General features: G+C 42.5%; 1 protein-coding gene across 2 annotated transcripts in view; it reads left to right on the forward strand.

The window, feature by feature from the left end:
• The first annotated feature begins 571 nt into the window (after positions 1-571).
• Positions 572-15,936, forward strand: part of Spata13 (spermatogenesis associated 13) — a 322,568-nt gene continuing 307,203 nt past the window's right edge. For both annotated transcript variants that reach the window (XM_047552797.1, XM_047552802.1), the window contains exon 1: positions 572-670. In XM_047552797.1, coding sequence (XP_047408753.1) covers positions 659-670 — 12 coding nt within the window. In that variant the 5' untranslated portion in view covers positions 572-658. The remainder of the gene's footprint in view (positions 671-15,936) is intronic.

Raw genomic sequence — 15,936 nt, forward strand, 5'->3', positions numbered from 1 at the left:
GTGTGTAGTCTTTTCCTCCTGGGACTGGGAGGAGAAATTGAATCCTATATTTGCGTATTTATGTTACTACTAGTACATTCCCTACCCCATTCTTAGTGTTTTCTTCCAACGCAAATCTCCAATTCTTTCCCGCCATTCCCTCAACCCTGAAGGATTCAAAAGTGATGGGAAGGGACCCGCCTTCTAATGAATATTCAACAGCAAGGGGCTGGGAGGAAGTATAAGAAAAACCCTGCAAGAAATTCAACGTGAGTCGGCCTGCCACCGACTCCAGTCCGCCGCCCCCACCCTCCAGGGCGTCCTTTAAAAAACAACAAACAATAGCCCAGCCCCGGGTCCTGGAAGCCGAGCTCGCGGCTGAGAATGATCCCCGCGGAATCGTCCGTCTCCAGCGAAACGTGGCATCTGCACAGCCCTCCAGAGCCAGTCTGAACTCTGGCCAACAAGGCAACAGTCAGACGGATTAAACGATTCGGGACCGAGTGGCCAGAAGGTCCCTTCCTTTGTCGTGCAAATGAAAAGGGATTGGGGCTTTCGGGGTGGCGCGCACCCGGGACAAAGTTCCTGAACCTCTGGTGCTCGGTAACTTTCTCCCCATTTTGAACGCGGCGCGGGATTGTTAGATCCCTCCTAGGACCCCCCTGCTAACGTGGGAGGAATGCTGAGAAAGGTAAGTGGTATTTCTTTGAGTGTTGTAGTCCCTCCCGCACTTTTGGACAAACCATGTGGCCCAAATCCTGTGTCATAGAACCTTTTTTTTTTTTTTCTGAAACGAAGATGGAAGGAAATGAAACGCGTAGGATTTGGACAAGCTATGAGGGTAGAGCAGTCGGTGTGGTGGAGGTTTGAAAAGTTGCCGCGGCCCCAGCAGGTGCATAGGGGCGAGCGTGCGGAACAGCGCCAGGCCCGCTGAACACAAAGCCTACAGTGCGGCGCGGCTGCGTTGCCATGGCAGCGGGGGCGTGGCAGACCCGCGGCGTGCCCGGGTTGCCCGGCGACGGCGGGGGCGCAGGCGCGGGCGCAAGCGCTGGGGAACCGACATCGCTGTGGGCTTCTCTAACCAGGTTGAGCCAACCCGCCTGAGGTTCTCTTAGCCGCTTCTCCCGCTCCATGTTGACTCAGTCTCTTGGCAGCCACTTGTCCCGTGGCTAGGCAATCAGGCTTATAGGCTATAACACCTTCTTAATGACATAATACTCTGCTTTTGAAAATATTTGAATTGTGGTCTCACGAAGGCATGAAAAAGATGGCAATTCTTTCTAAAGTAAAAAAGGAAGACATTCAGCTTACTTTGCTGGAAAATATTTCTTAATTATTATCATTTAAAAATAATAAAATACAGAACCCAGGCTGTACCTATGAAAACGAATTGGCCTTTAGTCTTTCAAATAAAATCTTCACAAGAGAAAAGCACATACGGCAGGTAGCAAGTCCTGCATTAAAAAAATCAGACAGTTCTGTTGCATCTTACAATGTTTTAGATGCTACTCTCAGAAAGCATGGGAGAGAACCAACTTTGTTTAATTCCACTGGGAGTTTTCTTACATGTAAATGTGCCAGATAATGTTAACTTATTAGTTCAAAGATTGTCTTAGCCATACGCTACAAAATAAAAGGTAAGAATTTGAATTATCTTTCCCAGAGCAGTGATTGACAGCTACAGTACTACTTTTTTTCCTTCTTCTTTTTATCTTCCTATAATTAAGGGTATCTTTTGTTATTTTAATTAGTTTATCCAGAGTTTAATAGTGTTTGTCAAAGACACTGATATGTTAGGTTGTTTTTGGTTTGTATGTTTTTGGTACCAGAGTTTGAACCCAGGGGTGCTTAATCATTAGCCACATCCCTAGCCCTTTTTTTTATTTATTTATTTTAAGACGGGGTCTGGTTGAGTTGCTTAGCCTCAGCTAAATTGCTGAGGCTGGCTTTGAATTTGGGATCCTCCTGCCTCAGCCTCTGGAGCCTCTGGGATTACAGGTATGCCCACAGGGCCCAGCTGTTATCAGTTCTTAACATTCTTAACACTGATATGTTAAGTTCCATAGCAGTTTGTTTGTTTGAGTTACTGGAGATGGAACCTAGGGCCTTCAGTATGCTAGGTAACCACTCTACCTCTGAGTTCCTTCTCAGCCCTATTTATTTTAATTTGAGACAAGTTCTCCCTAAATTGCCCAGGCTGGCCTTAAAGTTGGGATCCTCCTGCTCAGCCCCCAGAGCAGTTAGGATTACTGGTTGATTTCTTTCTCTGCCTCTATTTTTGTCTATGTGTTACTTATGTGTTGGTAAATTCATTTCTTAAACATAGTAGATTGGTTTAAACTAATCTACTTTGTTCTGTGCATAGTGCCAAACTCAAGAGAAGAGGAACAAGTGGTGAGACAGACATAGAAAGTTTAGTTAGAAACAGTTTAGGGTGAAGGAAAGGCCAGGAAGCAATTAAAATTCACTATGATACATTCTTGTTTGGAGATGTCATCAGCATGGCCCCTGGTAGAAAACCCAAGCTATGGTGATTAGAATATAAAATGTTTTCTAATGCATTATCTTAGTTCAACTTCATAACAACCATACAAGAATTCATATTTACCATTCTTTTTTAATGTATGGGAAAACGGTAACTCAGAGATGGTGAGTGACTTGAGCAGAGTGTCCCAGAAAGACAGGCACATCTGATGATGTCAGATGGTTTGTTACACCATTGCAAACCACATGCGTTTATGAGCTTTGGGAGACTGCGTCTGCCTCTCACCAGACCTGGAGGTTCTGGATGCAAGGTGCCTTCTCTTCCTCTCACCTTCCCAAGGCTCTGCCTAACTCTGTATGGAGGAAGATGAGGGAAACGCTTTTGAAAGACAAGTAAAGGAACAGTGCAGAAGAAAGGAAGAGATGGAGAAGGGCTCCATGGAGCAAAAGAAAGTGGAAGGGAAGAGTGAAGGAAAGTTGTCAAAAAAGGAACAGATGTTCAAAAATGGAACTGAGGGCAAAGCGAAAGGTAGCAGAAGCATTTTGGCTTATTAGTCAGCTGCTGTGGCAAAGTACCGCAGACCAGGGGCTTAAATGATAGGCATTGTTTGTCTCATGGTTCTGGAGACTGGGAGTCCAAGATCAAGGCGTTGGCCAGGTTGTTTCTTCTGAGGTCTCCCTCCTTGGCTTGCAGGTGGTGCCTTGTCCCTGGTCTCACATGATTGTACTTCTGTCTGTGTTGTCTGTATGCTAATCTCCTCTTCTTATGAGGACATCAGTCATATTGGATTAGAGCCCACCCCAATGACCTCATTTCTTCTTAATTACCTCTTCAAAGGTCCAGTGTTCAAATATAGTCACAGTTTGAGGTACCTGGGGTTAGGGCTCCAGAGTATGAATTTAAGAATAAGGAAGGTGATACCAGCCTGTCACTTTGAAGACAAAACCTACTGACTCATTTAATTTTTTTTTCATTTAAAAAAAAATTTTAGTTGTAGATGGACACAGTACCTTTATTTTATTTATTTATGTTTATGTGGTCTTGGAGATCAAACCCAGTGCCTCACACATACTAGGCAAGCGCTTCACCACTGAGCCACAACCCCAGTCCTTATTTATTATTCTCACTAGTAATCCCTCTTTCTTAACACAAATAGTTGAACAAATTGTGGCCTTTTTTTAGATTGGTAAATTCTGGATATCTTCTTTTATCCAGAAGTGAATTTTTAAAAAATATGTTTTAGTTGTTGATGGATCGCTTTTTAATTTACTTATATGTGGTGCCAAAGACTTGAACCCAGTGCCTCACACATGCCAGGCAAGTGCTCTACCACTGAGCTCCAACCTCAGCCTCAGAAGTGAATTCTTATAGTTAGCTTGCTTCATACTTTATTTCCACTCTTACCTCTGTGGGATAGTTTCAAACCTTGGGACATTTTTGACAAGGGCTGATGACGCTGCATGGTGACCCCCTGTTTCTAGGTAGATATGACCTGTCTTTCTGCCACTTTTAAGCTGTGGAGTGATTTTGAGTCTATTTACTGCCTGTGCAGCATGTAAGCCTGATAAGAATGAAACAGCTATAATGTAATCATATGGACAGCAAAGCACAAAATTCATGAGCATCTTAGGCATGAAGATAAGCAAGGGCAATTCTACTTAGATGGCAGTTTCCATGCATATTTCTAATGAGATATGTTGGCAGAGTGTTTCAGACTGCTTGTGAAAGGTAGCCAGAAAAATTTGAAGGTTTTCTCCAAGGCATTGAATAATGAACAATGTTATAATTGGAATGTGTTGCAAAGACTCAAATCAAAATATGGTCATACAATAACAGGATCTAGGCAGAGGCCTGCAAGTCTTGTGGCCAGTGCCTTGCCCTGAGGTGAACCACACGGAAGCTGCTTTGTTAAAGTAGGAATAAGACTAGACTTTGAGATAAAGACGTTTCCAGAGTCTTCTGCCATATGTTTCCCTATTCATCATACACCAGAGTTTCCAAAACATTTGTGTTTGTCTCCTTAACTTCCTTCATTTCTTCAAACTCTGCCTTCAGAAAAGGTGGTGTGTAGTTGTCTATTCTTGTTCTTTAATATCTTGTCATTTGCAAAAAGAGTTTTAATAAGTCACTCCTTGGTCCTTTTTTGAAAGTTGAAACTCTGTGCATTGTTTTAGGAATCTGGTTCTACTAGAGTCCCTCAATTCAAGGGTCTTTTGCCTCTTGAATTCTCGAGTTGTGATTTATGTCCTCATTGCGTTTCCCCAAGGCCTTCCCCCTTGATGACCATCCTATTTACCTCTAAGTGTGAGGTCTCAGGCCATTCTGGAATATCCCTGCAGAAGAATACTGGTTCTATGTACTTGGTGGGACTTTTTCAAGGAATATAAAAGCTTTTGAAATGTGCTCTTTGGATACAATCCAGCAGCTTTCCTTGATGGGTGGTTTCAGAAACTTGAGTGGAAAAGTTATTGTGATACCAGCCAAAAAAGAATGCCTATTTCCTCAGAGCAATGCATACTTAATTAGTGCAGGGATCAGGGCCAGTACGAAGAGTTTGAAAAGTCAGTTTTGAAAGTTGGTGTGAGTTCCCAAAGAACAGAACCATATAGTTCTCCTTCTTTGAATCAAACATTTGCTCAACTGGTCAGCTGTGCAAATCCCTGGGCACAGTTTCAGGAGGTGGGTCAATTCATTCAGTTACTGCTTCTATAGACACTTTTAATTAAACGCTCACCTCAAATGAAAGAACTGAAGAGCCAAATTCAAATGTACAACGAGTGAGGAAAAAAGGCTACCCTGACTGTTGATGACTTCCTCGGGTTTTGGCACAGTGACATAACCTTCGTTGCTGATGGCACTAAAGAAGGTAATGGCATTGAAGTGGCTTGGAAGTTCCCAAGCACTCACCAGTTGTGTGTCAATCACTTAAAATACACTCTGTGCAGATAGAAGCATGAGACGATAGATCGTGGACTTTTCCTACATTAATTTGTAACCTGGTTTATGTAAAAGGACATGAGCACAAGAAAGTAAAATGACAGAGTCTGTCACATGCATGCTCCTAGACAGACACAAGCCACCCGGGAGCAATGGCTCATGGTGGGCTCTGCAAAAGAGATCCCCATCTTCCTTCTCTCTGGGGCTTCTTTCCAGATACCTACTTCTGCAGTTTCTCCTCACCAAACCCCTAAACTTGACTCTTTCCTGCTTTTATAGTTTTCTTTTTGCAGTGCACAGGATTGAACCTAGGGTCTACTCAAATACTAGGTAATACTGCTGAGCCATACCCTAATGCCATTTCTTGCTTTTCAGCTCAAGAGTCTCACTCCAATTCAGTGAGGATGGCTAGAGAAATTCTACCTGAGTGTGTTTAAACCAGAGTGAACCTAGTTGTAGGATTTTAACACTTCTATCTTCCTGGGGAAATTTACCAGGGTCTGAAGGAAATGAAAGAAGGAGTTGAACTGAATAAGCGGAGAACAGAGACCTCTTTACTCTTTCTTTATTATTGGTAATTTAGTCATAAATACTTGACTACCCCCCCACACACACACACATACACAACTGCTCAGAAACAGTGTTCATTTTGGGAAGGGAGCAGGGATGGGAATAGGAAAGAGAGTGGAATGAATTGGACATAACTTTCCAATGTTCCTACATGAATATATGACCAGTGAAACTTCACATCATGTACAACCTCAAGAAGGGGAAGTAGTACTCCATGTATGTATAATATGTCAAAATACATTCTACTGTCACGTACAACTAAAAAGAAGAAATTTTAAAAAAGGTATTCAGGTTACGGGCAGGATACATAGGCAACTTAAGCATAAAGACTATGTTGAACTGGGCATGCTGGTGCACGCCTGTAATCCTAACAGCTTGGGAGGCTGAAGCAGGAGGATCACAAATTCAAAGCTAGCCTCAGCAACTTAGTGAGACCCTGTCTCACAATAAAAAATAAAAAGGGCTGGGGATGTGGCTCAGTGGTTAAGCACCACTGGGCTTTAAAAAAAATTTAAAAATAGACTATTGTTATTGTTTGGATTTGAGGTGTCCCCAAACAAGCTCATGTGTGAGACAATGCAAGAAGGTTCAGAGGAGAAATGATTGGGTTGTGAGAGTCTTAATCTGATCAGTGAATTATCCGCTGATGGGATTAACTAAGTGGTAACTGGAGGCAGGTGGGATGTGGCTGGAGGAAGTGATTCACTGGGTGTGTGGCCTTGGGGTTTATGTTTTGTATGTGGAGTGTGGAGTCTCTCTCTACTTCCTGATTACCATGTGATCCTCTTCCCTCCTCCGCACACTTCCACCTTGATGTTCAGCCTCACCTTGAGCCCAACCAACGGAGCCGGGCTTCTATGGACTAAGACCTCTGAAACCGTGAGCCTTCAAATAAACTTTTCCTCCCCTAAAATTGTTCTGGTCAGATCCTTTAGTCACAGCAACGAAAAAGCTGACTAAAACAACTATGTTGAGGACAAGAGCAGGGCAGAAAGGAGAAAGATGCTGGTCTAGCGCCCCAGATGGTGACAGAAGACAGGGCCACAGTCAGTAGCCCATATCCTGAGACTAATGGAAGAAAACACACAGGCCTGCAGTACAGAAGTGCCCGCTCTGTACTTGAGCTTCCCACTCTTCACTCATGGAGCTCAGCTCCCCGCTGCGTGGTGATCAGCAGTGATTTAGAGCAGGGGGTCACAGAAGGGAGTGTAGCCACCTGTCATTCCATCATTCCTGGCTTTTCAAGTTGGAATGGTAAATTCTGTTCTGGGATGTTAGGTCTGCAGGGTTTTCCATCTCTGGTTTAGCATGTTAGAGTTTCATGCATCTATTAGGTGTGTGGGACTGACAGGGACCTAGTCATCATATATCCTATATCTAAGGAAAAGATGTGCAAAATTCCAAATAAGTGAAATGTATTTTGGTTGCACGAAACCTTTGAACCATGGAAATCAGGATGATTGAGAAAGCCAGAGGAGCATCAGGAGAGCCGGGCCGAAGTCCGGCCTCTCACACAAATTTCCAAGCCAAACCCCTAGAGATGGTGGATGCTGTAATCTGCAAGGAAAGATCTGATTTGTTTCTGAGGTCTCAGTGTTCTGGAATTTGGCTCTTTCTAAAAACCAGCCTAAAATGGAAGATATCTTCCTTCAGAAGCCCTAACACTTCTCAAATGTCAGTCTCTCTGTCTTTTATATATGCTGTTGTCCAGGGAGTGGAAGAGACTGTAAGTCTCCAGGGCAATGTTATCTCCAGTCTTCAAGCTCGAGGTTGGGAAAGACTTTCTGGGAAAATTTTCAGAGATGGGAATTTCTCAGCTTTACCTAATTTGTGCTTTTGGTTCATGACTTGGTAAAATACAATTGTGTTCTGATGCTCCTGGCTCCAATGGCTGTGGTCGAGAGACGTCAGCTTTGAGAGTTTCAGTGCCATATAGCAGTCCTATGTCACTGGAAAGTCATGGTCACCTAAAGCTATTGTTGTCATTATTATATTTATCCTCAAGTAGATTCGCTCAGGATGCCCTTTCCCCCCAAATGCCTGTAGTTTCCTTTGATTGGAAGCACAGGTATCTCCCTGTGTACAAAGGGAAACATAGTCATCCATCATTTTACATTGCATACGAAATCCTGAAAGTTTTGCATTTTGGGATTTTGGATTTATATTGTAAAGAAACTGGAGGATCAAGCTAAATGCAATTTATACTGAATCAATTAGTAAAAGGAAATATTTATTTATTTATTTTGGTGCTGGGGATGGAACCCAGGGTCTTGCTCACAAGGCTCCACCACTGAACCATATCCCTGGCGTGGAAGCACTCATTTATTTATTTATTTTTATTTTTATTTTTACAGACTGCATTTTGATTCATTGTACACAAATGGGGTACCACTTTTCATTTCTATGGTTGTACACAATGTAGATTCACACCATTCTTGTAATCATACATGTACAAAGGGTAATACTCTCTGTCTCAGTCCACTATCTTTCCTTCCCCCACCTCCTCCCACCCCATCTTCCTCTATACCATCCAAAGTTTCTTCATTCTTTTCTTCCCCCGCTGCTTCTGCCCCACTGTTATGTATCATCATCCACTTATCAGAGATAACATTTGGCCTTTGTTTTTTGGGGATTGACTTATTCCACTTAGCATGATATTCTTCAACTCCATCCATTAATCTGCAAATGCCACAGTTTTGTTCTTCTTTATGGCCGAGTAATATTCCATTGTGTATATATACCACAGTTTCTTTATCCATTCATCTGTTGAAGGGCATCTAGGTTCCATAATCTAGCTATTGTGAATTGAGCAGCTATGAACATTGATGTGGCTGCATCACTGTAGTGTGCTGATTTTAAGTCCCTTGGGTATAAACTGAAGAGTAGAATAGCTGGGTGAAATGGTAGGTCCATTCCAAGTTTCTGAGGAATCTCCATACTGCTTTCCAGAGTGGTTGCACCAATTTGCAAGTCCACCTGCAATGTATGAGTGTACCTCTCTCCCCACATCCATTACAACACTTATTATTGCTTGTGTTCTTGATTATAGCCATTCTAATTGGAGTGAGATGAAATCTTAGGGTGGTTTTAATTTGCATTTCTCCAATTACTAGAGATGACGAGCACTTTCTCATATATTTGTTGATCACCTGTGTAACTTCTGTGAAGTGTCTACCCGGTTCCGTAGCCCATTTATTGATTGGGTTCTTGTATTTTTGGTGTAAAGTTTTTCAAGTTCTTTATAAACTTTGGAGATTAGTGCTCCAAAGTGTGTGTGAAAAAGATTTTCTCCCACTCTATAGGCTCTCTTTTCACATTATTGATTGGAAAACACTCATTTATAATGAAAGTTGATCTCTCAGTTTGTAGAATGAATATTCTTGGGGTCTTATTTGTCAGGTTTCTTTTAAGTGAGTGTATCTCTATTTAGATAATAGGTATGGTGTTTTAGATAATATTGTCACATCCAGCTCTTAGACTCTTATCACCTGGAAAAAGGAGCCACACTACTCCTTTTAGTGGGTTAAAAAAACAGCTGAAGTAATGTGAAAATCAACAGTTCCCTTGATTTGGGAATGTGTTCTTTGGAGAAAAGTTTAAGCACTTTAAAATTAAACACTATATTCATTACTGTTAGCTCTTGGAATCTGCCCAAACAAATCATTCTTCCAACAGTGTTTATGTTCAGTCAATGTGGGCAGTCAGCCACTGAATTAGGCATTTTTTTTCCCCTCTAAAAGACATGATTTGACCAGTAAGGATTTGGTAATGCAAATAGACAGGAGGTTAAAGCCCTGGGTCTGAGAAGTTTGGTATCTCATTCACCTTTTTTTTTTTTTCTTTTTGGTACTGGAGATTGAACCCAGGGGTTCTTAACCACTGAGCCACATCCCCAACCCTTTTTATTTTTTATTTTGAGACAGGGTCTCACTGAGTTGCTTAGGGCTTCCCTAAATTGCTGAGGCTGGCTTTGAACTTTCAATCCTCCTGCCTCAGCCTCCTGAGCCACTGGGATTATAGGTGTGTGTCATCACGCCCAACTCAGTCACCATTTTGAAGTGTGTAGTTCAGTGCACATAATTGTGCAGCCATCACCCTTGTGCATCTCCAGAACTCCAGGAGTCTTCTCATTAAATAATAACTCTCCCCTCCCCTTCTCATGTCCCTGGCAACCACTATTCTATTTTCTGTTCCTATGAAGGTGACTATTCTAGGTACCTCATACAAGTGGAATCATACAGTGTTTCTTTTTGTCCACTTGTGATACTGTCCTCAAGGTTCATCCATGTTGCAGAATCCATCAAAATTTCATTTCCTTTTTAAAGGTCAAATAATATTCCATTGTAAGTATAAACCACATGTGTTTTACCAGTCGTACCTTGATGAGCATTTGGGTTGCTTCCACCTTTTTCATTCTTTTTAATGGCAGCGTAGAATTCTGTCCTATGGTTATAACATATAAACTATTTCCCTGACATTGAGCTTTCCTCTTTTTCCATGCTTTAGCAATAATTGAGAACTTAACATTACTTTGCATGTGTGCAAGTGTTTTTAGTCAACTTTTTTGCTGCTGTGACAAAAAGACCTGACAAGAACGGCTTTAGAGGAGGAAAGGTTTATTTGTGGGCCCATGTTTTCAAAGGTCATAAATAGCCAGCTCCATTCCTTGGGGTGCGAGGTGAGGCAGAACATCATAGTAGAAGAGTGTGGCAGAGGAAAGCAGCTCACATGGGGATCAGAAATCAGAGAGAGAGAGAGATTCTACTCACCAGATACAAAATACATACCCCAGAGTCACACCCCAATGACCCATCTCCTCCAGCTACACCCTGTGGCCCCTCAGGTACCACTCAGTTAATCCCATCAAGGGATTAATTTCACTGGGTTAAGGCTCTCATAACCCAATCATTTCACCTCTAAGCCTTTTGTGCATTGTCTGGGGGACACCTAATATCTAAACCAGAACAACAAGGATATGAATTGGCTAAATTTCTTGAGATGGATTTGTTGAAAAACAATGTTTTGGTCCTATTAAATTTGGTGGTGTTGCTAAGGTGTCCTCTACCTAGATTGCACCAAAGTTCACCTCCAGTCAAGAGAATCTGTTACCCTACCCCTCATCAGCACAGGGGGTTAACAAATTAACCTGGGTGTTTCGGGACCATTGTATTTCTTTTACTGAGTCTCTGTGCTCATTTTCTTTGTTCATTTTCAACTGGGCTATTGGGTTTTATCTTCCCTCTTCTTTATATTGGCTGTTGTTGAAAATTTTGCTTTCATTTGGCATCCTTAAACAGCCTGTGGGAGTCCTTTGGAGCTCAATGTGAAACAGGAGCTTTGTCTGAGAATAGTAAAACCTGCTTTTCAACACCATTGATCCAATTCTGGCTCTGTGACAGTACATTTTTTTAAGGGGACTGTCTGGTGCTGGAGGAGGCTTGACGAAAGTGGTGATATTTAGAAGTAAGAAAGTCTTTGTGAGAATGCTATACAAATTTCTATTCTCACAGTGTGTTTTAATGTTATTTAAGGTTTGTTCAAGTTGTCTCTCATAAGTTCAATGTATAAACCTAAGCTGATGAGTTACTTGGAATTAACTGAATAAACAACGGGAAAAATAGCATGTTGTTAACTTTCAAGATGCTAAGCCCATACAGCTAACCACAGACCAGAAACCTCAAACCCAACATGCCCCACTCTGAACTAGTCCTTCCGCCCACACAGCCACTCCTCAGTTCCTGAATTGACCGAATTTTCCAAGATACATCCCATCCACACTCTCCTCCACATCACTGCCATGGTCTAAATGTCTGTGTCCCTCCAAAATTCCTATCTTGAGACCTGACCCCCAGAATGATGGTCATATGAGGTGGGGCCTCTGGAAAGTGATGAGATCAAGAGAGCAGAGGCCTCATGAATGATATGAATGCCCTTATAAAGAGGCCCCGATGGGCTGGGGATACAACTCAGTTGGTAGAACGCTTGCCCCTTGAGCACAAGGCCCTGGGTTCAATCCCCAGCACCGCAAGAAACCCCGCCTCCCAGGAGCTGCCTTGGTCCTCCACATAAGGACAGAGGACAGTAAGGGGGCGCCTCCTGTAAACCAGGAAGTGAGTGCTCACCAGGAAGCAGGCTGCCACCTTGATCTTGGATTTTCAGCCCCTCCTATGTGTCCACCACCCTGCACTCTCTCACCACCACCCTATCTGAACTCTCTGGATTACTGCAACACCTCCTACGGATCCTTGACCTCCAGACTTGCCCCCATTCCATACTTCTCTGATCCATCACCAAGAGTAGCTTATAAAATGAAAATTGGACCACTGCATCTCCGGTTAAAACCCTTTGATCACCCCCCATTGCCCTTAGGATTAAACTCAGATTCTTTATCCTGGGTGCCAGGGCCAGCACGTCCTGGCCTGCCTCCTTACCCCTCAGTTTCCTCACTCACTACCCTCGCCTTCCTATACTTTGTCCTTACCACAGTGGTCTTTCAGTTTCTTACACTCAGGGTGTGATTCTTATTTCAGGGACTTTCAATCTGCTGCTCTTCTTTCTAGAATGTTTTTGCCTGTTCTGTCTTTCCCACCCTGTCACTGAGACAACTCCTACTTACTCTTTCTCCAGCAAATCATGTCCAACACTCCCCAGTTAGACACTTCCCCTCAGACCCTACGTGTCCCTTACCAGTATGATCCCCCCAGTATTTTAACTGCCTGTTATAAAAGCGATACTCCCCACCAGCTCAAAAAGCAGGGTCGTATCAACCTTGTCTTCCAAGATCACTCCAGTACCTAATATATTTATTGCTCATAAATATGTGTTGATGAATAACTGTTGAAAGATGGATAGAGAATGAGACATTGCTACATGTGAGCTGGTTGTGAGAATGTTACATATTGAGAGTCTCAGAACGAGACCCTGTGTCTTTCCTGCAAATTCTGGGACCTGTATGAAAAAAGACGAAGCAAAATGACAGCATTTTCTTTAGCCATATGTCCCACTAACTGTGTGAAAAAGACACTGAAGGTAAGACTTGCTCAAGGTGAAGACCAGGCAGGGGGAAACGATGGCCACCTGCTAACTGTCTTGGCAAGGTCACAGACAGGAAAGGAGCTCACTGAGGACAGTCAGGGTGTAACAAGCGTGAGGCAGAGATCCTGGCCAGGATTGGTGAGGAAGGATGATTTTTGAGTACAACATCACTCAAATGACCTTCAAGGACATTCCATCTAAGAAACTCTTCTGTCCTTTTTATTTAATACATTCACCTCTCTGTCCTTCTCTTTGAGATGTAAACGTGGTTTGGGACTGATTCCAGGCAAGAAATTTTGTGTTTATAAAATGCAGTCATTGATTTGGGAACTAGGGCCTTAGTAGAATGCAGCTCAGCAAAAGTAATACAGGCTATATGTCTTAGTTCATTTTCAGTTGCTAATAAAAATTCCTGAGGCTTAGTAATTTCTAATGAATATAAGTTTATCTAGCTCATGGTTTATTGTGCTATTCCCGATCATGGCACTGGTACCCTCTGGTATCCTACTACATCATAACACAGTGGAGAGCATCACAGGTGAGTCTGAGCAAGTGTGGCCAAGACAGCTTGCTTTTATGACAAAGGCACTCCTGCCGTGACCCTCAATCCATTAATGCATGAATGGGTTAACCCATTCATGAAGGCAGAGGCCTCAAGACCCAGTCACCCCATCTCCCCAAACCCCAACAATGGCAATCAAGTTTCAACATGAGTTTTGGAGGGAACAAACCATTTTCCAACCACAGTACCATACTGGTAAGCAAGTAAACCTTAAACTCAAGACACTCTCGGATGACTTATCCTTTGGAAATTTGCAGCAACTCTGGTCATAAGGAGCTTCTCCTCCACTGGGATTCACACTGCAAAATTAGTGAGACACAGCCTCCTGCAACCAACTGTCTTTGAGGTATTACTTCATCATCTCCCTCCATCTGTTGATGAAACTAGTTTTCCTAGCAAGGCCAATAAGGAAAAACAGGAAGGCCTACAATTGTCAGTATAAAGCGTATTGTTTGTATGACCAAAGGCAACCTTGAGAAAAAATATTCAAGAGGTAAATAACTTCTCAGTCCATAGCATTGAAAGAATGGAATATTCATCCTACAGTGACCTCTGTTTGTAGAAAATTGATTAGGGAGACTTTGAGGTGAGATGGTGATAGGGTAAGGGGTTGTTTTTATTTTCTTTTTGAGAAGAAAAGTCTTCCATGAAGAGAAATAGGAAATGAGACTCATTATTCAGCCTTCAGTAAAGTGAAATATATACAGAAGGCTCCTAAAACAGGAAGAAGAAACTAGGATGATAACCATAAGATGCTAACAGTTATTGTTTACTATACACTAACTACTCTGCTAATATTTTGCGTGGGTTACTTTATTCAACCCCTATAGCAGCCTGTCAAGTCAGGAGAGTCAGTAGGCCCATTTGCATTGAGTCGACTGAAGCCCAGGACGGGCCCAACACTCCTCAAATCTGAGTTTTTGGCGGCAGGTAGAGAGCTGGGGTTCACCTGCATTAACCCCAGGGGATCTGTTGCCTCCATCAATGCCCATGAGATATAGCCTATCTCTGTTCTAGATTGTTGTGGGACCGTGCACCAGCATTAAGTTTCTGTGTTTCAGAATAGTATGAGGCTCATACAGATCAAATAAAATATTGAGGCCATGTTAGATACCAGCCCACTATAGAAGTACTTGGTTGATGACAGGTGCTGCTGGTGGCAGATGGCTCTGCTCCACAAAACCCTGAAGGAATGAGGGCTAATGAAAGCTTTGCATCTTCCATACGTGATTGCCAGGACCACTTGGACCTTGACATCCCATTGGCAGACCAGGGAAGAGTGTGGGAGCCAGTGGTTCAGGTATAGTGAGGCCTAAAAAGAATCTGGGGTTGCTCTTTAAGAATACAGATGTTCCCTCCAATAGTTCAATTTAGGATTTTTCTGCTTTACAATGGTGCAAAGGCAACATGCATTCAATAGATCAGGACTTGGAATTTTGAATTCAGATTTTTTTCCCCAGGCTAATGATATGTAGTCTGATCCTCCCTCGGGATGCTGGAGAGCAGTAGCAACCTCAGCTCCCACTCAGCCCTGCTATCATAAGGGAAATAGCCGACACTCTTCAGTATTTTTTGGATATAGGTATTCAATATATTGAGATGGTCAATGCTATATTAAGTAGGCTTTGTGTTAGATGATTTTGCCTAACTGTAGGCTAATATATGTATTTTCTGAGCATGTTTAAGGCAGGCTAGGCGAAGCTAGGACGTTCTGTAGGTTAGATGTATTGCGTGCATTTTTGATTTACAATATTCTCAACTTATGAAAACAATTTCTCCATCATTAAGCCGAGGAGAATCTTAGAAACTGACCTGTGACTGTATTTATTTTTTTAAAAAAATCAATTAATTTTTATTTGTTCTAATTAGTTATACATGACAGCAGAGTTCATTTTGATTCATTGTACACGAATGGAGCACAACTTCTTATGTCTCAGGTTGTACATGATGTAGAGTCACACCATTCATGGGATCGTACATGTACCTAGAGTAATGATGTCCATCTCATTCCACCATCTTTCCCACCCCCATACTCCCTCCCCTCCCCCCACTCCCCTCTGCCCAATCCAAAGTTCTTTCATACTACCTGAACAAGCCCTATCTGGTCTATGACCGTATTTCTATGGCTCCTCCCAAGGCTTTAAAAGGGTCTTGCAGAGAAGGAGCCCTGCAGTCCAACAGTCTGTAGCTTCATGACAAACTCACCTCTGCAGCTAATGTTCCATTGGCTAGAACTTGGGGACATGGCCACATATGACCCAAGTCAGATGACTACTGAACTGATTTTCATTGTCATACAATACATGCATACAATGCTTCCAACAGTGCCTGAGATGTTGTAAGAACTAGAAAAGTCTCAGCTACTGTT

This window comes from Sciurus carolinensis, chromosome 5, assembly GCF_902686445.1.
Source record: "Sciurus carolinensis chromosome 5, mSciCar1.2, whole genome shotgun sequence".
Classification (NCBI taxonomy): Eukaryota; Metazoa; Chordata; class Mammalia; order Rodentia; family Sciuridae; genus Sciurus; species Sciurus carolinensis.